The sequence below is a fragment of the Mus pahari genome, chromosome 1, assembly GCF_900095145.1.
Source record: "Mus pahari chromosome 1, PAHARI_EIJ_v1.1, whole genome shotgun sequence".
NCBI classification, from domain to species: domain Eukaryota; kingdom Metazoa; phylum Chordata; class Mammalia; order Rodentia; family Muridae; genus Mus; species Mus pahari.
This window is the reverse complement of record NC_034590.1, coordinates 36,272,751-36,295,738: the sequence shown is the minus strand read 5'-3', so window position 1 is coordinate 36,295,738 and position 22,988 is coordinate 36,272,751. Positions and strand designations below refer to the sequence as shown.

General features: G+C 45.4%; 2 protein-coding genes across 4 annotated transcripts in view; one reads left to right on the top strand and one right to left on the bottom strand.

Annotated features, from left to right (window-relative positions):
- Positions 1-7,314, top strand: part of Fan1 (FANCD2 and FANCI associated nuclease 1) — a 30,470-nt gene extending 23,156 nt beyond the window's left edge. For both annotated transcript variants that reach the window (XM_021208981.2, XM_029531332.1), the window contains 4 exons: positions 2,195-2,298; positions 2,818-3,012; positions 3,346-3,474; positions 5,836-7,314. In XM_021208981.2, coding sequence (XP_021064640.1) covers positions 2,195-2,298; positions 2,818-3,012; positions 3,346-3,474; positions 5,836-5,973 — 566 coding nt within the window. In that variant the 3' untranslated portion in view covers positions 5,974-7,314. The remainder of the gene's footprint in view (positions 1-2,194; positions 2,299-2,817; positions 3,013-3,345; positions 3,475-5,835) is intronic.
- A 7,904-nt stretch (positions 7,315-15,218) lies between these two features.
- Positions 15,219-22,988, bottom strand: part of Mtmr10 (myotubularin related protein 10) — a 51,489-nt gene continuing 43,719 nt past the window's right edge. For both annotated transcript variants that reach the window (XM_021194403.2, XM_029539248.1), the window contains exons 14-16: positions 20,067-20,237; positions 18,727-18,909; positions 15,219-18,192 (exon numbers count right to left, since the gene is read on the bottom strand). In XM_021194403.2, coding sequence (XP_021050062.1) covers positions 17,596-18,192; positions 18,727-18,909; positions 20,067-20,237 — 951 coding nt within the window. In that variant the 3' untranslated portion in view covers positions 15,219-17,595. The remainder of the gene's footprint in view (positions 18,193-18,726; positions 18,910-20,066; positions 20,238-22,988) is intronic.

Here is a 22,988-nt window from a genome sequence, read left to right as displayed (position 1 = left end):
AAGGCCCAGGAACAACCAAGTCAGGAATGTGGAGGCGTGCTGAGGGTCTGAGTGTGTATCACGTACTGAAGCACCCCAGAGCCCTAAGGACAGCATGGCAGGAGGACAAGTGATGTGAGGGGCACCGTGGCAAAAGGACTCAGGGTCTAAGCCATGTGGTGGCTGTGCAGCTGTTGTTGAAACCAGGTCTCAGTTAGATGGGCTGTGAAGGGAAGGTTTTGCAGAACCAGGTTTCTTCCTGCGGAGTGTTAGAGTTAATCTGCTCACCAAGGATTTCCTGCTCAGAGGGCAGGTGACACTCTAGGGAAGAATGGCTGACATGGGTGAGAACATCGAGATGCAGAGAGCCTGAAAGGAGCAGGATGGTGATGTCACAGAGACATGGCGACTGTCCCAGCTCCTGGCCAGAGGAATTCAGCACAAGAAAATGTTTCCAGTTTATCCAGGAGCCTGAAAAACAGCAGGGAATTCTTTTTCCAGAGCATAAGATAGTTCCACATACGATGTTTTAAAGTTATATTACATTCTAATATATTGGAAAATTGATGTGACTTGCTGCTGGGTTTTATTGTAGAGGGATTTATGTAGAGGAAATTTCAAACCCTCTAGGGGAAGCTATTTCTGAATAAGGCAGGAGGATTACTCCAAAAAATGACTGTAGTCAGAATTCAGAGCATAGCAGTGGTCAGGAATGAGTCTGACCTCCGTGTCAGTGGTGGAGCGGTTTTCACACAGGGACAAAACCTGGAAGTTAGGTCCAGCTTTCTTCCCAGCAGACCAGAGCCCGGTACCCTGATGTGAATGTTCTTGGTAGCTGGAAGGCTTGTTTCAGCCAGGCTGAGCAAGCCCTGTTCACTGCATCCTTTTGTACCATGGAAACAGGCCACCGAGACAAGAGCCAGAACTGGGAGGGGACAAACAAGGCCCTGCACAGCTCTGGAGTTCAGGGTAGAACAGCCACAGGCTGCAGTCACCGCCTCCGGGTGGGCAGGAGGACCAGTGTGCTTGCCGCCTGAGCATCTGACTCCCTTGTTGCTTTCTCCCCCGTGCTCTCTGGGAGCTTCGCTGCCAGTGTGAGCATGATAGGAAGGCGGAGGGATGACCACATAGCTGTCTTCCTTTGCTGGGCTGTTTGTGGCTGTGCAGAGACACCCAGCTTAGAGAGAGGAGCTTGGTAAAGCAGCACTCGGAGACACAGGTCTGAAGTCTATACCAAGACCTTCCTCTCTCCAGACCCTGCTGCTGCCTTGCAGTGCTCCTAGGACCCAACTGTTCATGTTCAGTGAGGATGTCTCCCCATGATTGTGTCTTCAGCAAGAGGAGGGCACTAGAACTAGGTGGTCTTTACAGTTGACAGTTTCCATAGAAGCCTTGCATATCAGGAACACCATAGTAACCTCATCAGGCCAAATTGGCTTCATGACTGGTGAGCCCAGTGAATGGAAAGAGTGTTGGGTAAACCTGAGGCTGTGGGGCTGCCACAATGCCTGGCCTTTTGTTATTCCCTGTTGGGGAATCATTTCTTGTAGGTTGCCAGAAGCCTGTGCCAGAGCCTGCTTATGAATTTTGCACACAGCCTAGTTTGCCCACTCACTTAGAACCTCCAGAGGCCGAGTAGGAAGCAAACGGCCCCGTGGGCTGTCCACCACTATTGAGAACCACTGCTCTGTGACTCTCCAATGCCCATTTGAAGTTTTCCCCTTAAATAAAACTTCTATGTGCAAAGAATATCGTGTGAAGAGCGAGCTGGAAGTAGCATGAGAATAGCATGTCTTTCACAGATGCTAATATCTCCGTTCTTTCCCTGAAAGAGAAAAATTTACATTAGGTCATCATGATATTCTTTTTTTTTCTTTCTCTCTTTTTTTTATTAGATATTTTCTTTATTTACATATCAAATGTTATCTCCTTTCCTGGTTTCCCCTCTGAAAACCCCCTATCCCCTACCCTTCCCCCCTCCTCCTGCTTACCAAGCCACCCACTCCTGCTTCCTGGCCCTGGCAGTCCCCTGCACTAGGGCATTGAGCCTTCACAGGACCAAGGGTCTCTCCTTCCACTGATGACCAACTAGGCCATCCTCTGCTACATATGCAGCTGGAGCCATGAGTCCCTCCATGTGTATTCTTTGGCTGGCATCACAATATTCTTAACCAGATAAAGTGGGTGTTTTTCTCCTCGTGTGATGCTGCTGTAGGGATTCATGGAGAAGGGTCCACCTTCAGCACCCTGTGTGGCCTCCTGCTGTGGGATATCATCTTCATGGATGGAATACCAGACGTCTTCAGAAATGCCTACCAGGTAACGCCTAACACCATTGCGCCAGGGCCTCTCCTGTGCATGCCTGTGCCTCACGCCTTCCTCTGCACCAGGGTCTCAAGCCAGCAGCAGCCTGGCTCTTGGTCATCTTTGGGCTCTACCCTCAGTAGTTCTAATTGCATTGGAAAAGGACCTTTTGTTTTTAAACGGGAACTGGTAGATTTTAATCCCAAGCCTAGTTTCCCTTCAGTATTACATTTGACTCAAGCACCGAGCACCCTTAGCTGAGCACCTGGCCTTGCTCCAACATCCAACCAAGGGCTCTCACACAGAGTCCCACCAGCACCAGATGGAGCTCAACCAATTCCACTCACAGCAAAAACAATCACTAAAAACCCAGACTAAGATTCCTTGAGTCTGATCATTTTAACTCATCTCTTCTGAGGAAAAAAAAAAGTATCAACCAATTGGCCAGCTTCCATATCTCCTGGAACTCCAGCATCCCCTGTTTAAGCGCCCTCCCCAGGCGTGTTAGAAAAGCTCCCTTCCTCTTCCTGACAGGCGTCCCCGCTGGATTTGCTCACGGACAGCTTCTTCTCGAGCAGGGAGCAGGCCCTGGAAGCCAGGCTGCAGCTGATCCACAGCGCCCCTGCTGAGAGCCTGCGGGCCTGGGTGACCGAAGCATGGCAGGCCCAGCAAGGCAGAGTGGCTTCTCTGGTCAGCTGGGACCGCTTCACCTCCCTTCAGCAAGCTCAGGTAATACTCTGCAGAGATGTGGTCAGTGATCCCTTCGCAGTGCTGGCTGTGCTCTGGCAATTGTATAAGGGCTCATCACTCCTGAGTGCCGAGTCACACTCCCTCTTCTAACACCAGGCAGAGGTCGTTAACTGACCACAGAGAATCCTTTCTCAGAGCTTGCCTATGGGCGTCTGCCAGCCACTCTGGAGCCTGGTCTGGCAGCAGAGCTACTTGTGGTGTTCCTGGGGCCCGTGTTTGTTGAATTGTACTGGTGTCCTCTGATGGCCACTCAAGCCCATCTTGGGGTCTCTGTCCTCAAGGTGGCTAACTCTCCTTTTGTATCGTGGTTAGGATCTTGTCTCCTGCCTCGGAGGTCCTGTCCTCAGTGGTGTGTGCAGGCGCCTGGCTGCTGACTTTCGCCACTGCCGAGGGGGCCTCCCTGACTTGGTGGTGTGGAATTCTCAGAGCCACCATTGCAAGGTCAGTAGAGAACACCATTTGTAATTTCAGCAGCAGCTATGCCACGGTTCACGTGCTGGGTGTTTTCTTCTGACTGTTGGAAGGATCGGATTCCTGGATACTAGGCTGAGGGCTGGGGTGCTCAGAAGCTTCTCTGAGGAGCTGGGGTGCAAGCAAGACACCCCATCGTGGAGGTGATAGTCTACCAGTACGACATTCCATTACGAGAATAAGCCACCAGCTGCAAGGCACACCAAGAGTCACACAGTGTGTGTGCCCAGGGCCCCAGGAGCCTGGGAAACCGCATACCCTGGGCTGGACCTGTTGCTGTGCCTGTGGCCTCTCACCATGTGGTTTTATCACACACTGCATGTGTGCCCTCACTATCCCTGTCTCCCCTGTAGTTGCCCCTCTTTCCCTCTCTTCCTCTCTCCCTTCTCTCCCCTTCTTCTGACTCAGATTTCATCCTAGTCTGATTTGATTTTTTTATTATCATAGTATCTTTTGAGGACCAGAAATTTTAAATTTTGATTAAATTCAGTGTTCTTTAATGGATCATACCTTTGGTGTGAGATTTCTGATCTGAAAGCACAAAGAGGTTTTCTTGTGTTTTGTTCTAAAAGTTCTGTGTTTACATTTTATGTATTTTGTGATCTGTTGAGGTATTTTTCTGTCTGCTTGGGGTGTGGGTTAAAATAACTTTTTTGTTGAGGAGTAGCTGGCTGTTCAGTTCTATTGGTGCTGTCTCTGCTGAGAATATTTTTGTTCCTCATGCAGTAGAACTCCAGGGTTATTGAGTGAAGAACTGAATTTATATATTCTTCGGCCTGGGCTTCTGTTTCTCCCTTAGTGTTTAGCTACAAAAGTTACCTAACTTCCCAGCTCCTTTAGAGCTGAACTGTTTGCCCATTCTACTCTGCCAACCCTATAGGTTTGGGCATCTGATCTCCATGAACGCCAACTTTCCCGCACTGGCTTTTTTTCTGGTATCAGATAGAATCTAACACTGTGACCTTGAAAGAAGGGCCTCCTCCTTGCCTATATCCACTTACTCTCATTTATGTACGCTTCCAGGTCAGAGGTGAGCTGTCTCTGGCTGGTGAGTCTGACTTTAGAGATGGGACTTGCAGTCAGCAGTCCCCTGTGGTACCCAGAATAAGATCAGTTTTTCTACATCCTGAGTCTTCTTGGAGCACTTGCTGCCTGTCAGTTACTACTCCCTCCCACAGCCTAGAGATCCATATCTACCCAACTCCAGGCTCCAGGATAGCAAGTGTGCACCACTATGCCTTGCTTCCATAATGCCTCTGGGTATCAAAATCCAGTTGTCCTGCTTGGATGACAAGTACTTCACTGACTGAAGTATTTCTCCAAGCCAAGCAGCATATAACTGAGCCTTATGTGTGTGCATGTGTGTTGGGGGAAGAGGTGCTTATATGTATGTATGTGGGTACATATGTGTTCAGGTGAGTGTGCCTGTGGAGGCTTGAGTTTGACACTGGGTTTCTTCCTTGATGCCTTCCACCATATATGTCAAGGCAGGGCCGTAACTGAACCAAGTGCTCAGCAGTTTAGCTTGTCGAGCTAGCTAGTTAACTTGCTCTGGGGACCCCATCCTCACTTCCTGCATGTTAGCCTTACAGGGTGATTGTGACCCTTGTGGTCCTGGGTTCTTTAAGAAAGCAGGCTGAGCAAGCCATGAGAGCAGTCCAGTAAGCAGCACCCCTCCATGGCCTCTGCATCAGTTTCTGTGTCCAGGACCCCATCTTGGGTTCCTGCACGGTAGGTAAACACGGTTGCCACTAAGCCTAACAACCTGGGTTAAATCTCCAGACTGCAAGTTGTCTTCTGATAACTCCATGCCCCTAGTCTTTTAAAAACATCAAAAAGGGAACCGTTTGGTTTTATAATAATGAGAAAGTGCACAGGAAGATCTCTGAGATGAGAGTAGCAGAGCCTTGAGTCCTAAGAAACAGTACATATGAGAGACAGAGAGAAGTGTCCTCAGCAAATGCCTATGTGGTCCTGGGTGGATAGGACTGGAGGGAATGGAGCCTTGGGGCTGACTGGCAGGGCCAGGTCCTTCTTTCTACATTGCAATGTTAAGTTTAGGTTCAGATGCAAACATAACAAATTGGGAGTTAAAGTAGGAAAGAGCAACCCAGTGTGCACCATCAAACCACCTCAGTTGCTACTCAGTTTACCCAAGAACTGTCTAGTTTCCAAAGAATAATTTCCTAAGGTATGTCTTAGTTGCATATCTATTTGTTGTAAATGTGTACAGTGACTCATCTAGATAGGCAGCAGTTTAAGTGACTATAGCTCACTGGGTCCCTTTCTGTATCAGTAAGATGTTGATGAGTCTGGAAACTTCTCTTGCAGCTGGTGGAAGTTAAAGGTCCCAGTGATCGCCTTTCATGTAAGCAGATGATCTGGCTGGACGAACTCCAAAAGCTGGGGGCTGATGTAGAAGTGTGCCATGTGGTTGCAGTTGGTGCTAAGAGCAAAGGTCTTGGCTGAAAGATGCTACACTGGGGACATCTGGCCATCTACTGGGACAAGATCTTCAGATGGATAAAAATGTCACACTGGGGACATCTGGCCATCCACTGGGACAAGATTTTCAGATGGATAAAAGTTGTCACACTGGGGACATCTGGCCATCCACTGGGACAAGATTGTCAGATAAAAGATGTCCCACTGGGGACATCTGGCCATCGTCCACTGGGACAAGATTGTCAAGAGGATAAAGTTGTTTGCATTGTCTCCACTTGGACCTGTCCTGACACCTGAGATCGGAATGACTCATCCTTGTACAGTTTCTGTGTGTCACCAAATTTGGCCTCTGCCGGAGAACACTGGATCCCCTGTGGGTGGGTAGGTGGACTGTTGAAAATATAGAAGTCTGAGTGGACGCTGTAGGAGCTGAACCCTTCTGTGTTGTTAAGCTTTATAAAAACAAAAACAAAAACGAAAAAACAAAAAGCAAACAAACAACGCCAGAGGAATAATGAACTTGATGAACTTAGTTGACACTTTAGGTTTTTTGTTTTTGTTTTTGTTTAAAAAAAAAAAAGAAATATAAATGTTTCTCTACTAAATGCTCTGGCAATGGCAATCCCTGAATTTGGGGTTGTCTCATGGTTATCCAAGAAGGGCAGGACCCATAGGGATTTTGATTTCCATAGGGGAAAAGTAAAAACAACCAAAACCAGATTCTTTATTTAAAGGAAGGATCCAGAATACTTCAGGTGAAGTATCACAATACATATCAAGCTTCGAGCTTTTGGATTATGTGTGATTAAAAATGTGTGCCAAGATGTTAGAAAACAGTACCCTCCTGAGGTATTCTAACGTTGTCAGAAGTTGGTCAGGAACCTCACTCAGCTCTCACAGTTGACTGTGAGACGGTTTACCTCATCAAAGAAAACTGAAATAGCCCATTCCTGAAAGTGAAGTCAGCTCTCCTCTTCCTGCTCACCCCGCTGAGCCCAGCCCTGGCGAGACCTGTGCTCTGCTGCCCATATGCCAGGGAGCTGCTTACCAGGTCGACCCACGTATTCATGAACTGACTGCCTACTGTGTGCCAGGTAGAGGAGTTTAAAGGCCCGAAAGGTAGTATATGATTTTTGTCTCCTGTGGTCACAAAGAAGCTTTGGGAGAGGAGGAATCTATGAAAATAACCAATTATAATACAATCCATGGTAACAGTTACTAGAGGAAGGAAAAGGGGTGGGGGACTTTATTTAGAGAACGAAAATGTTTCTGCTGGTCAGAGCACATTATGTAGCTGGGAATGGTGGCTCACACCTGTAATCCCAGCACTTGGGAGGCTAAGACAGGAGGATTACCTTGAGTTTAAGGTCAGACCAGGCTACAAAGTGAGACTGTCTCAGAAAAGAAAGAAAGAAAGAGAGAAAGAAAGAAAGAGAGAAAGAAAAGAAAAGAAAAGAAAAGAAAAGAAAAGAAAAGAAAAGAAAAGAAAGGGGGGAGGGAGAGGGAGATAAAGAGGAAGGAAGGAAGCAGCAGCTCATTGTGAGTGCTCTGACCACTCGATGTGCTGTGGATCGTGCAGATTGATAAACACACAGGTGTTTGGTTCCCAAGCCAGACCCTAGTGAAGTCTAAGACCCACACCGTAGGAAAGAACAGACTCTGTACTTCACCCGTGTGCCATGGTGTACACATGCTCATATACACACAACAAATAAAAATGTGTTTAAGATGTTAACAATGCTCAGTGGGCTTTGTTTGATTTGTGTGATAGCTGGAGGTGGGCATTACAATAATTCTATTGGCAGGTCTGATGGAGATAGCCAGGATGTTAAGCCATGCACTCTGACCCCCAAATCTGATGGGGGGGGGGGGCTGAAACAAATTATTTCAAGTGGGGAAGGATCCAGAGTATTTCAGTTGAAGTGTCAGAAATACTCTTTTTCAAGAGCAAATGTAGATTCAAAACAAAACTGATATTGTTTTTTCGGATCCCTTATATTTAAAAAAAAAAAGTGCAGCCATCTCAGATTTTCATCTTTTCTCTGTGCAGGAAGGAGGACACTTTCTGTGCACGAAAACTAACCTGGGACTTACTGAAATAGATGTGGCCTAAGAAGGAGGCCATCACAGACAGATGAGGAAGTCAGGAGCCACCTGAGTTCAGTGGACTGCAGAAAACGTAGGGCTCAGGCAGCGTGACAAAACCAGCTGTCTGTCCCTGCTGGAAGCTGGGTTTTGTTTGATTTTGACAGTGGACAGATTTTGAGCAGGACTTTATGTAACCTATGCTGACCTTGAACTCTTCTACCTTTACCTACCAAGTGCTGGGGTCTCAGGACGTTGCCACCACACTGGCTAGCTTATGAAGCACTCTCAGCCGCTTGCATTTCCTCTTCTGAGAGTCTAATGTTTAGATCTATGTCTCATTGTTTATATTTTGGTTGCCTGTTTTCATGACACCTAGTTCTGAGTTCTTTATATATTTGGTTCTTAGTCCTCTATTGAATGTGAAGTTGGTCAGGCATCTTCTCCCTTTCTCTAGGCTGCCACTTTGAATGACAGTGTCCTTTACCATGCAGCAGCCTCTCAGTTTCATCAAGTCCCATTATAGATATATTATTTGTTTGTTTGCTTGCTTATTTATTTTGGTAAGCCGATGAATTTTTATTGGGGTTACTAGCAGAAATGTGGGTGTTAGTGTAGGACCCCCTTTCGGGGACTCCCACTCAAGTCTCGGGAAAGGGCCCACCCAAGGAAATTCGAGAGACCTTCTTTATGCAAATACATGAGGTAGTTTAATGACGGAGCTTCGGGCCGATAAGTATCTCACGCAGGAGACAGAGGAATCAACCACGAGGCTCGAAAGCTAGGGGTTTTTATAGGGGGAGGGTTGGAGGCTAGGAGGAATTGGTGTGGTTTCACACGATTGGCTCATTTGAACATCAGCAGAATGATTACACATCAGCAGAATAGTTTGTACAAGTCAGGGTGTCAGGAATCCCGAGGGCCAGAAGCTTATCTAGGTCAGCGGAACATCTGGTTAATGTGTAACTTCAAACTCCGTCAGGTAGGCAATGGGCAGAAGGAGGTGCTGGGCCAGATGGCTGATGACTCAGCCACGATAGCCCAGACTAGTTCCTACATTCTTCTTTTATCTTTATGGCCAGTCAGCCCCAGGAATGTTTTAACAATGGGCCTGCCCAGACAAGCCTGGGCCTGTTCCACTATGTTCTCAGCCTCAGGCTTCTAAGCTCACAAACAACTTTTTCTTTGGACTATTTAACATAAGTTACATGAATCATAGGCCTTAAATTTCATCTTAAATTTCATTTCCCTTCATTCCCCTCATTTTCTACTTAATAATTCTAATCTTAGAATTCTAAAGGTTATCTTCTTCTTGAGGACTCAGAGTCTGGTATTGCTGCCTAAGTACCATGAGCTGTACTGTATTAATTCTGTCTCTAACAGAAGCAACTAGTCGATTAATCAAGCAGGGTCCAAAAGTTAAGAGCAAAAGCAGAATTATCAGTGGCCCAGTGATGACCATCCTTGGTGGGCTTCTCAATCCTGTTTTCTTCTCTTTAGTCTTTCTTTGAGCCTCTGCATGGAATCCCTAACTACACCTGTATGATCTGCATAGAAGCAGCCCTCTTCTTTTAGAGCTGCACAGAGGCCCCCTTCTTTTAGGAACAAGAGGTCTAAGCCTCTCCTATTCTGCAACATGACCTCAGAAAGGGAGGTTAGGGATTTTTCCAAGGTGCTGACAGATTTTTGTATAGCCTCAGTATCTTCATTTACAGCCTCATGTAATGCAGAAAGATGTTGGTCTCATGTGATCAGTACCAGTTCGGATTCCCGCTACCACTCCTGCCCCCAGGAGCACAGCTAGAGTGAGAGTAACAGGTTCTTGCCTGTACCTAGTCACCTGATTATCAAAATGGTCTTCTAGTCCCTCAGGCTCATGGTAGTAAATTCTGGGCAATAGCTGAACTAATACACAAAAATCACCAGAATCATTGAAAATGCCAGTAGCTATGCACGGGGTGAGCCCCGTGCTGCAGGTCCACCATTCCCCGTTAGGGGCCAAGTAGAAATTAGTGGAGGTGTGAACTAGAATAGTCTGATTACAGAGGTGCTCAGATTTCGGGGGCACTGTCCCTACACAGGTACCCTGCCTGGTCACTTCGGTCAGGATCAGTCTGTCCGTGCCTCCCCAGTCACAATTAGAGTGACTAGTAGTATTGTTAAAACTCAGGCTGGTGGCAATTCCCTCATAATAAGGTGGCCCTGCTGACAAGCAGAGCCAACAAAAATTTGTGTCATTTGCCCTGGTGTTATTGAGAGCCCAGTATGCCCCCAAGGTCAAATTGAAGAGCCAGTCCCTGGTCCTCGGGACAGGCTCAGTCTGAGGTTTTGAGAGAGCAGTTGGAGCAGTGTCAGTATTGGGGGTGGTGGTGGTACCAGGACCCAGGGAGGGTGCCACTGTGGAAGGGGGCAGCCGGGAAAGTGTGAGTGAGCCCTGGTCAGATAGCACCTTATTGGGACCAACGGGCTGCCCCGGCAGAGTCTCAACTTTAAGTCTAATTTGGAAAGTGAATCTGGGGTTCATCCCAGACACATAGTACCTCAATCCCCACATCCTGCCTTTATCCCAGCCTCCAAACTGTTTTCCCTTCTGTGTGAATTCTGTGTGAAGGGGCTGGCAATGGCCACTGTTATAACACCTGTTCCATGGGTCACCAGTCCAATTCCTGCGGACCGTGATGAGGTCCCAGGTGGAGGAGGGATTCCAATACACCTGCCCTGTGGTCTCACACCCCCATTCTCTGCAAAAGAAATGATCTGACCCTCCGCATGTTTTCACTGCGTTCCTTTCTCTCCCACCCCTGGGACACACATAAAACTCACTGTTCGCCATGTCATCTTTAGCTTTTGCGAAACAGCATACAATCTTTCCATAGGAAATCTGGTCATTGCAGGCAGAATAATCTGAATTGGGAGGCTTAGTCCGCTTAGAAGTTTCCGTGTCAAAGCCGGGCGTGGTGGCACATGCCTTTAATCCCAGCACTCGGGAGGCAGAGGCAGGTGGATTTCTGAGTTCGAGGCCAGCCTGGTCTACAAAGTGAGTTCCAGGACAGCCAGGGCTATACAGAGAAACCCTGTCTCGAAAAACCAAAAAAAAAAAAAAAAAAAAAAAAAAATTTTCAGGGCGAGGGTGGGGAGAAACCCATAGAATGGCCCACCCCAACAGGGCAAGGCATCTGGGGTTAGCGCAGGCCACCAGGTGGTGGGGGTGGCATCTTTAGTGAGACCCAAGTAACTTCTCCTGCTTGGGACAACACCTGCCAAGTCAATCTTTTGGGGGCGTGGGGGTTACTTGCCCTTGTGTACCCTACGACACAAACGAAGCTTAAGAGGATTGTCAGTCTTTTCCAGGGTCCACTCATTTTGGTCAGCCTCAGGGGATGCCTTCTTAATGTGAGACGCATGAATCCAGGTTGGGATTCCTTCCACTCATGCATCCCTGCCTGACAAGGTTCTCTTCGTACCCACACATCACAGTATGAGACGCTCAAGAGAGGTTAAATACTGTTCCCAGAGTGATTACATCAGTAGCAAATCCAGAATTCTAAACTAGGCATTGTGACTTTCGATGCAATAATATGCAAATGTATAGTAATGAAACTTAAGTGTGAAGAGAGAAAATTTTAAAAGTGAGAAAAAAATTGAGTATTTCTAGTACATTTTATTTAACATAATGGAATATTTTGATCTAGAAATAAGGCAGTATTGTCATTTATAACAACATGGATAAACCTCAAGGACATTATGTGCTACAGCCACTCCAGTGAAGTCTGCTTGATAGGCCGAGAGGCCTGGAAGCATTCACGAGGCAAAGAGTTTCAAGGAAACTACGCCTCCTGGAACCTTGGCATTCTCATGGCCCGTATACTCAAACTCTGTCCCCGAGTTAGTATGGTGTATGCTCTCTTTCAGTATTGTTTTATTATAAGTGCCTTTAAAGATTGAATTCTGACATACATGAGCCTCCACCAGTGTTCCAACATCCTAGAAAATCCTTGAAGCCGAGGAGCTTGGAATTCAGTAGGAATTCAGTGAGGTTACCTATTCAGTAACATTCATATTTACTTCTAGTACAGACTGGTGAAGCTAATTAGGCATTACAAAGAACGGAGCTAGAATAGCTCAGGGCTAGTCTGCTGTGATTACTTAGGACAGTAGCCGACTCTCACCCAAACAAGGGAATACATAATGGCCTAGTGAATAGGTGGGTTAACCATGAAAGAGTTAGGGAATCGCCCCCCCCCCCCCAGACAGATTTCTTCACTAGGCTCAAAGGAACAGCATAATCAGGCATTTACTAAGAACCCCTGGTGGTGGGCTTAACAATAGACTAGCATTACACCTGGCTCCTTTCTTAGTGGTAAACCACAGCCTGGTCCCCACAATCTTTTGATGTATACATTCCTTTTGTTTTGCGTCACTGTAACTTAGGGGATGTGTTTGCCTGGTTTCTTGTTATTCTTCTATATAAAAAATTTGATGCTTGATTTGACAAATTACAGATTCTACACACTCTTTCACTGTAGAGTGAAATTCATATATATATATGACCTATATATATATATATATATATAGATAGATAGATAGATATAGATATAGATAAAGGACCATATATATATATATATATATATATATATATATATATATAGGACCATATATATATATATATATATATATATATATATATATATTAATTGTTTATTAATTGTTGATCTTAGTGACTGCTAACAGTGTTCTGTTCAGAAAGTCTTTTCCTATGCCAAGGAGTTCAAGGCTATTACCAAAATTTTCCATGCTGTATGTAGAAGAATGCAGATAGGTCCATATTTATCACCCTGAACAGAACTCAACTCCAAGTGGATCAAAGACTTCACCATAAAGGCAGATATGCTGAATCTGATTGAAGAAAAATTATTCAGAGTTCTTTCTATTCATATTATGGGAATAATTTGAGGAATATTGGTGTTAACTTTTTTTTTTTTTTTTTTTGGTTGGGAGATGTAATAACTGCTTCTATTTCAGTAGGGGTCTATGTAAATTGTTTACCCAGCTTTTATTTAACTTTGGCAAGTGATACTATTGAGAAAATTATTCCTTTCTCTTAAATTTTCCAGTTTTTTGGATTACATTCTTTTAAAGTTTGACCTTATGATTCTTTGGATTTCCTTGGTGTCTGATGTCATGTCCCTTTTCGTTTCTGATTTTGTTAATTTGGATATTCTCTCTTGACCTTTTAGTTAGTTTGGGTAAGCGTTTATCTTGTGATTTTTCTCAAAGAACCAACTCTGTTTCTCTGATCTTTGTATTCTCTATTTCCATTTCATTCATTTCAGCCTTGAGTTTGATTATTTCTTGCCTTCCACTCCTCTTGGTGTGATTACTTTGTTCAGGTGTGCTGCTAAGTTTCTAGTATTAGTATATCTCCCCAGTTTTTTATGTAGGCACACAGTGATCTGAACTTGCCTCTTAGAGCTGACTCCACTGTGTTCCGTAAGTTTGGGTATATGTATTCGTTTTCATTTAAGATATTCCCTCAGCTTGGGCTTCCTTTGTTGATTCTGTTTCCACATTTAGGTCTTGAACGGCTTTGCATATTTCCCTCTAATTGTTTGTTGCCATATATTTCTTTAAGAGACTTATTCATACCCCCTTTAAGGACCTCTATCTTGATCATAAAGGTTATTTTAAGGCCTTTGTCTTGCTCTTCTGCTGTCTTAAAATTCTCAGAGCCTACTGTTTGGTAGGGTTTCTGGGCCCCAGTAGAGACATACTATCCTGGCTATTCATGTGTTTTTATGCTGATGTGGAGGAATTTGAGATGACCGTAATTCTACTCACTGATATTTGGTCTTATCTTTGTTGGCTGGGTGTTTTGTTCCTTGGTTTCTGTTGCCTTTTATGGCTCTTAGGATGGTGTGGTGAGTGCTGCCTACTAGGGAATTCTGGGATACTGCTAGGTGTGGCCACTGGGGGTTCTGGATAAAATATGATTCTAAGTATGGGGAGCTGACACTTAGCATTCGAAAGGGAATGAGGTGGAGGAGGGTAAGTGGGTTTCATATGAAGGAAGAAAACAGGGTGCTCCACTAAGTTTTGCTTAGTGCCCTGGAAATAGGGGCAAAGATTAAGGAGAAGCCATAAGAGGGAGTTTGCTAGAGACCTGGGGATGAGACCAGGGGATGGGATTTGGAAAGGTGGGAGAATGAAGAGCTGAAGTTCAATTCCCTGCCTCACTGGCCTACTTGTTCTGTAGCAGGCTTGGCAGGCAGGATCCCAGGAATGCCCGCCCACTGGAGTTGGTGGTTAGGATAACAGGATGAGTGGGGAGGAAGGCTGGAGAAGAACTATGTGATCCACTGGAGATGGGAGCAGAAAAGTAAGAAGTCACAGTAGGTGGTTAGCTACACAGTTAGGGATGCAGCAGGGGTGTTGGATTTAGAGGAGAGAATGGAGGGAACGCTGGCACTTGTTTGGGATGGGATAATGGGCTGAGGAGGGGAAAGGGTGGAAGAGAAGGTGTGGATGAGCTAGTGGAGATGGGGCAGAAGGGAAGAACAGTCTATAGCAGGTGGTCTGTCCCTGAGCTGGGGGTGAGATTGGGGGATTGGATTTGGAGAAGAGGGAGAAGTGAAGGTCTGCACTTAGGCTACCTGCTTCCCTGGGCCACAGTGCCCTTCGCGAAATTCCTTGTTAATAAAACATGGAGTAAACAAAACTATGCCAGTAACTTATATCTCTATTCCATAAGCACCTGGGGCTAGATTAACAGAGGCAAGACCAATGCCAAGGCATTTGTACATTAGTTTTAGGAACATCCCCATTGGCTAGATCAGGTTAATTTGATACATCGTAAATGTAATAGAGCTGCTCACGACCAGTGCTGGGAGAGTCTCAGGTTAGACAAAGGACCTCAACTCAATGTGGGAAGCGGCGACTTAACTGTACATCTGGCTCAACTCAATGTGGGGTTCCAGTCTCTAGGAACTCGGAGAAGCAGAATGCCCATGTTAGTCTTCAGTGAATAGGAAGAACTACTGCAGCCAGTTCTGAACTGATGTGAAAGCTGTTACTGCACCCCACCTTAGATAGTATTCAAATGAATGGTATGTGTGTACAGGTGGGAGCTGCAGCCTTCCATCACCAGTCTCTGTGCTTTCATGGGTTCATACTGGTGACAACTATAACCGGTATCCATGGAGATTTTATTTAGCGGTCAGAGTCCCCTTTACATCCACTCTGTTGAGCAGGATCCAGTCAACCTGCTTGGCCTGCTTCAGCTCATCAGTTGTGTTTAGGCACAAAGGTTTTAGTTTTGTCATGACAGTAAGTTTTAATTGCTTGAGGTTACTGCTACAGCAACAGGATCTTGTTGAATACCATGTTGAACAGTTTTCATCTTTTCTCAGTACAAATTAATGTCCTTTCCATAAGTTAGGCAGTTTTTGGTTCTAGAATTGGTTCCCAACATAAAGCAACAGTAAGACAGTATGACCTCTGGAGTCAGCATTAGCATGCCCAGTGTCATCAGCCCTTGCATGGGCACTGCCAGCACAGGCTCTGCCCCTGTGGCCTCAGAGACAGTGCTTCTGAGCTCTTTGGTATGCTGCACGCAGCCACGCTTACCTCTTCTGTCACCGCAGGGTCACTTTTGTTAGCAGAGGTGCCAGGCAGCTGTCCCATAGGCCACACTAGGACTCTGGAGCTGATTCACATATTATGCATAGTAAGCTGTAGCACAATAATCATGATGTAACAACCACCCAGTCAAAATAGAAAAACATTTACAATTGATTACCATACAAAAATATGCAGTTTCTATCATAAAGTAGTGTTAATAGTACCTGACCTTCTTGTAAGTTAACAAAAAAGTTCTGAAAGGAGCTGAAGTAAATGTGAGGGATGAAAATTACAAAGAAATGAATCCTCAACTGCAAAATAAATCTAGCACAACTTATAGAAGTAGCAAGGCAGCTTCATGAAAATGGGGTTCCAGTGGTGACACTCCGGTGTCTCGGACCAGGGCTAACCGTGTGGCCAAGGGCTGGCGCATCCTCACTGCTGATAATGCTATTTGTATAAGTAGACAAGAGCCCTGATTTTATAGGCAACAGATGAATGAAAACATTAAGTTTAGCCATAAGAACTTTTTAAGACATAAGAACATCTGCCCTGTTAAATGCAGAGACATTATTAAAGTTAGAAAAGGTCAATTCAGTAAAAACGGCTAAACAGCACATATACAGGTCAAACTATTTTGAGAAATTCAGTTTTAGAAAAAGAAACTAAATCAACACTTTACTATAAAGTATTTCAAAATCCAAGGTGGCAATTTGAGACACTGCCATCGTCCATTAGGACATGTCCACCTTTAAACAGGGAGAAGAAGCCCTGTACACACGAGCACTTGGAAGTGCAGAAGCGCAGGGCTGTGTGAAGCTGACCAGGTTCTTATCATGGTTTGGACCAAGGTTTCAGATTCTCAGCCTCTTGGCATTGCCCCCAAGCCTGGGAGGGGTGCATCTCTGTATTAAAATGGCAACAACTGAGGAAGCCTTCCCCTCTAGTCTGTGCATGTGTCCATCTCGTGACCCTGCCAGTCATTTCTGAGGAGAAGTGTTGGCCTGCGTCAGCATGACAGCTGAGGTGCTCAGGTAGAGGCCAGAGCATCCCTGCAGCCGTAGTCAGAGTGTGGCATGCTCCTGTCCATGGACTGGGTACCCTCAGCCACAGCTGGAGCTGTGCATCTCCTACCTGGAAAGCCTCTAAGATTACACGGTGACTTTCTGAGGGACAAAACTGTAGCTCTGGAGACTCCTGGCTATTGGTGTAAGCTTGTTGGCAAAAAGCTATTTCCAATATACAGTGGGGTCTAAAGAACCCAATTTGGAAAAGTAGAATTATATTCCACTGTTATTCTAGCTTCTTTGTTACTTTTATCTTAATGTCAAAGGCACTTCTAGGTTTAAATAGCTACAGTGAATGCTTTAAAATTACAGTGCATCTTTTAAAGTTAGTTGTATGGAATTGAAGCAAATCCATAATTTTAAAACACAGTGATCTTAGGTCCTAACTGAGATGAATTAAAATAAGAAAATCTAACCCCAGAACACAAGCTAAGAACATTAGCTAAACGCGTGGATGCCAACTGAGACCTCCTGGGAGTTTTATCAGATGATCTGGAAATGCATTAAATATACTAATTTATTAACTTCCCTATCTACCTTCTCTGGATTGTAATCTGACTATCAGATAACCTTTAGTAGGTAGGAAAATAGATGTTGGCAAAATTCGCATGGCAGAGGAACCTCAATATTTTGATATCAAGTGTAACAATGGGGAATTCGTGTTGCAAATGACCCAAATGAGCCAGACCCAAAGGATACAGGACAAACCCAAAAGTCACACTGCCCTTAGAATAACTGAAGGCAGCATGATTAAACATGGTTTAAATATTAGTGCAAATTTCTTATATATAAAATGTTTTAAATGCCTCAGTTAGCAATTTCAGTTCAGAGAGGGAAATGTCCAGCTTCTCTCAATATGTCCAGAAAATACCTTAATTTAGTCCTCATTTGCTAGTGTCTCAGTAGATAACCATATTTTGGCCCCACTTAAAAATTTGCTTAATGGTGTTCCTAAAATGCTTCGTCTGCACAGATTTCCTACAGGAGAAAATGGAAATGAAGAGGAGAGGAACTCTGGTGTCCCCAGCGTGTCATGTGGCCCCGTGGCCCTGAAGTACATCCTGCTCTGGTCCAGCTCTGCATAGCAGGCTTCCAAGGGGCCGCTGCGGTGCTGCCTCAGCATCCTGCTCAGCATGTCCACCTCATCAGCCAGGAGAGAGAGCTTGTGGAAGGCCATGATGGAGCCCCCGAGGTTGATCTGGGCCTCAGGGACCCAGCGGAAGTAGCAGAGTTTCCACAATTTTATGTGTGTTCCGGAGAGACGTGGCAGGATAACGCCGTGTAGGTTGGCTGGTCTGGAGAACCACTCTTTAAAATACTGCTCGGCTCCACTGTGCTGGCTGTCGGTGTGCTGAGGCGGGTCTGGCTTCAGCTTCAGGATTAGTGAGTTTCTCCGAGGAAGCAGTTCTTGGTCACTGAGGATTCCATTCTTCAAGCATGAGGGCATTCCTCTCAGTGTGGAGCTGTAGCTCTTCTGCACACAAGACAGACACTGGCATTACTCTACTGGAGTAACTGCTTTCCAACAGAACTCCTGGCACTATGGCAACCAGCCAGGATAAACAGGTGACGGAGGGTTCAGACTTGAAGGACGTGGTCCTTCTTTCCCCTGTGACACTTAGGCTGGTCTTCTCTGGAACCAGTTTTTCGATTGACTCTCCCAGGTTATTACTATGTCAGAGGGAGAGTGGAAGGCAAGTACAGCCTGTCTAGTTACTTGTTTAAGTGCATGCTCCTAAGACTTTAGGGGTAAGGGGAAATTCTAACCTGGCTGATTCTAGGAAGACTAGCTAGAAGTCGGCTCAGGACTGCCACCTGTCAACTCTTGTGCTGACTGGGCTTCAAGAGCCTGGCTCACCAAGAAAACGTCAAGATATTGTCATGTCAGTTAAAAGCTGCACTAGCTGTCTACTGGTGAAGCGACTGTTTCTAACACTCCCAAAGACACTGTCTGGTACTGTAGCAACAAGGGTCTCTACTGCCAATAATGCTGCTGTCTACAGTTTACCTTCGTGCGCTTAAAAGACTTCCTGGAGCCATTCTGTACACAAGGCGTGCTCTTGCCAATGTAGAAGGGGTTGTGGAAAAGAGTACGATCCTTCGCCGTGAACTGAAGAGCCCAGTCCCAAACAGAGGGGAATTTCAAGCCCTTTTCATCACCCAGCTGAATGTTTTTGCTGATAGCAAACTCCTGCAAAGCAAAGCACATGTGTGAGAAGAGGCACACCCCACTTTTTCTCACATCTCCACCTGCAGGGGAGTTCTCTGCTCGAGCACTCAGCTTTCATGGGAGCACCACCCTGAGGATGATGGGCACTTGAGTAAGGGACACACACTGCTGTTCACGTTCCAGCTGTGGACCAAGGAGGCTTTGCACTCTGGGCAGGGAAGGTGCTAGGTGGAGAGAAACACCTTCACTAAAATGGCACTGCAAACCTTAGACAGCACTGATGTCCTACTTTGGGCTTTGAGCATAGTGACCTGGGTTCACACCATAGCAAATGCAACAACCCAAACAGCTGTGTGACAGCATGTCCTCCTCCTGTAGCAGAGGACAGACATGGGCTCCTCTGGAAGGCAATCCTCAAGCAGTCACCCTAGTGACATAGAATAAGGACCTACTCCTCTGAGCACAGTGACAGCAGGTTATCTCAAGTTACATAAGATAGTTCCCTGGAAGAAATAGATGAGAAAAAAATATCACTGACTCTTATTGTCTACTTTAATTTTTTTAAAGATTTATATATTATATATATATGAATATATATATAAGAATAAGTTAAAGTGGTTAAACTAATTGATATCTTTAAACACATTTATTATGAGCAATTTATAGATGAAAATAAATGGTCACTAATAAAAACAAACTTATTAGATTCTTTAATGTATTCTGAAATTTTTGAAAGGTAAGTTTAAATTATACATATTAAGCATGCGATTAACTGTACTTCAGTTATATTTTGAAGTTGTAAAGGGGGGAGGGGCACTGGAGAGCTGGCTCTGTAGACACAGCACTGGCTGTGCAAGCATGATGGTTTGGATCCCAGAACCCACATAAGCATAGGGCAGGTCTGGTGGCAAGCATGATCCTCAAACCCAGGAGATGGAGAGACTTCCCATGGCAAGTTGGCTAACTAGACAAGACAGAAATGGAAGCTCCAGATTTTATAAGACTTGCCTCAAGAAAACAGAGTGGAAAGAGGCTAAGGAAGACAGCAGAATCAACTTTAGGTCTTCACATGCATGTACAGCTGCACTCACACGTGAATATATGCATATACATATGCTACACACAAAAGGTACGCACGCGTACACACAGACAGCAGCTGCAGACAGCATGTCACTTACTGTGCTCTGCTTCACCCGCTGATGAGGAGAATTGAAGAGGAAGGTGCCGAACAGCGAGATCCGGGTGCTGTCACACAGCACTGCTAGGTAAGTCTCGGAGAACTCGAAGGCAGCTGGGTACTGCTCGAGCAGCTGCCACGTGGTATCCAAGAACAGCAAGAATAAAGGAGACTGGCAAGAACAGACAGACAAAGGGGTTACGTAACGCTGCTCTCTGGCTGCCAGATTTAATCCCAAATTTATTGCTAGTACAGAGGCTAACAAAAAAAATCTAAGCCTCAACACACTTGCCAGAGCTGACCTAAGGCCACCTGAACAGATCAAACCTATCTGTGTCAAGACACACATTTAATTTAAAATAAAAGGAGCTGTGCTTGGCAAGTGTGGTAAGACCAAACCAATGAGTATGCAGGCGTGCGTAGAAGCAAGAAAGCAAACAGGTTCAGACATCCTGTAAGCGGTCCTACACAACACAAAGCACTCAGCCGAACTCTGTAACTTCTGGTTGATCTGCATGCTCACCATCCAGGAAATCCCCCAAGCTTATAAAGAGTTCGGCATCAGCCCTAGGCCATATGGAGTGCCCTGGGAAGCAACTGCTGTGCCTCACTTGGATGCACTACCACTTGTCCATGGTGCTTTCCAACCTGGCTGCCTGGCCTTCTGCAGCCAAACAGGGAGCCCAGGAAGCCACACAGGTGTTAGAAAGATGTTTCTCTCAGTCTTATTTCCCAGAAATGAGACACCAAAGATGATTTTAGCCTGTTGGGTTACTCTTAGCATATAACTGTATACAATAGGGGACTGCGTAATGACACTCCCATACATGTGTGAGGTACCTTTCATTGTTACCACCTGCCCTCTTACACATTACCCCTCCCTATTCCCCAGCCTCCTCACATAAGAGAACATGTGCTGTGTGTCTTCCCAAGCCTGGCTTACTCTGCTTTACCATCATGATTTCCAGTTCCCTCACCGCTCCTTCTTTTTCATGGTGCAGTGCCATGTCTTGTATACACATGCTGGATTTTCCTTACCCACTAAGTTGGGATGATGCCACAGTGAACGTGGACAGTATCTCTTTATTTGAGACCTTTGACCCTCCTTGTATACAGCAGGAGTGACCCAGCTGGATTACAGGGCAGCTCGTGTTTTAGACTGATTCCCGTGGGGGACTGCACTAGTTTACACTCATCTGAACAGCACTGGCTGTTTGCCTCTGCCTCTGCTTCCTCTCTGTGCCTTCCTCTCTGCTTTCCACTAGTGGTTTCGATGCTTATGTCTTATATTAAAGGTCTCTGATTCATTTTGAATTGATGTTTTTTACAGGGAGAGGAAGGAATCAAGTTCCAGTCTTCTGAACGTGGATAACCTGGTTTCCCCAGCAACCACTTATTAAAGAGACTATCTTTAATGTATATTTTCCGTACTTCTGAAAATCACACAGCTGCAATTGCATGCACTTATCTCTTAGTTCATTATTACTTCCTTTTCTTTTCTTTCCCTTTGTGCCAGCGCTATGCTGGTTTTGTTAGCTTTGCTCTACAGTATGATTAGAGATGAGGTATTGTTGTACCTCTAGCAATGTTTCTTCTATTTTTGTTAATAATCCTATGTCCTAAAGTAGGATCTATTTTGGAGAAAGTTCCATGAGCTACTAAGAAAAATGTAAGAAAAATGTGTATTCTATAGCTGTTAGATAGAATACTCTGTAGATGTCCATATGTGATCTGTAATGCAGCTAAATTGTGATGGTTTTGTTTGTATTCTTCTCAATGACATATAAATCTGGGAGGTGTGTTAGCTGTTTTTCTCATCGCTGAACTCAAATGCCTGGCAAGAAGCAGTCATGGAAGGAAAAGGTTATTCTGGCTCACAGTCTGAGGTGTCTCCTGCATGGTGGGAAGCATGGTAGCAGACAGGACTGACCACTGCGGCAGCTGCTAGCACATCTCTACAAGGAGCAGGAAGCAGGGAGCAGACAGGAAGTAGTCCCAGGCTATGAACCACAAAGTCCAATACTGCAAGTCACTTCCTATAGTAAGGGTCTTTCCAAAACAGCAGGACAGAGGGATCAAGTGTGCAGATACATGAGCCTATGGGAAACACTCACTTTCAAACTTCAACACTTTGCCAATTGTTGCCTCTCCCAGCCTTGAAGCAAGCTGATTCAGACCTTGTTGCCACTAAGCACAGGACCACCTGGGGTGGAACCTTCTGACTTGACTTAGCAGGTTCTATTGTTCTACACCTGCCACTGCTCTCCTCCTAAACACCATGGCTACCTGCTGAGAGTCCCTTGAGATATTCTGAGACAGCATCCTGCAGATCACCTGCAGGCTGGCCACAGTGGCAGGGGATGGGCCTCCCCGCTCTTTATAAGCACAGACTCTTAGTAAAACTTTGAAGCCCTGAACAGAAAATCATGTCTCAGCACCCTTTATTTCTCTCACCGTTTTCTCCCATACAGCTCCTGCCTCCCACTCGGGAACCCAGTTAGTGTGACTGCAGGCGGCAACAGCCAATGGTCCCCATAGGTCCCTGGCCAGCTCAAGGCAAAATGCATTTTGTTCATCTCACTAAGTCCCCTTATAGTACAGCTCTAACATTAGTTGAAAGGTTAAAGCCCAGTCTCTTCTGAGGCTCAAAGTAAACTTGATTGGTGAGCCCCATAAAATTAAACAGTAAGCTACCTCCAACATAGACCGACACAGAGCAGACATTCCCACTCTAAAGGCAGGAATGAAGGAAAGCAAAAACACACACACACACACAAAATCACCATCACCACTACCAACAACAACAAGACAAGAAGAAAACGCCGTAGCAAGGCAAGACTGAAAGCCTGCCTGGCACTTGGAATTTGTGACAGCTCACATGTTCTCAGCCGGGCTTCTGGAGCCCAGCCTCCAGCCAGCTCCA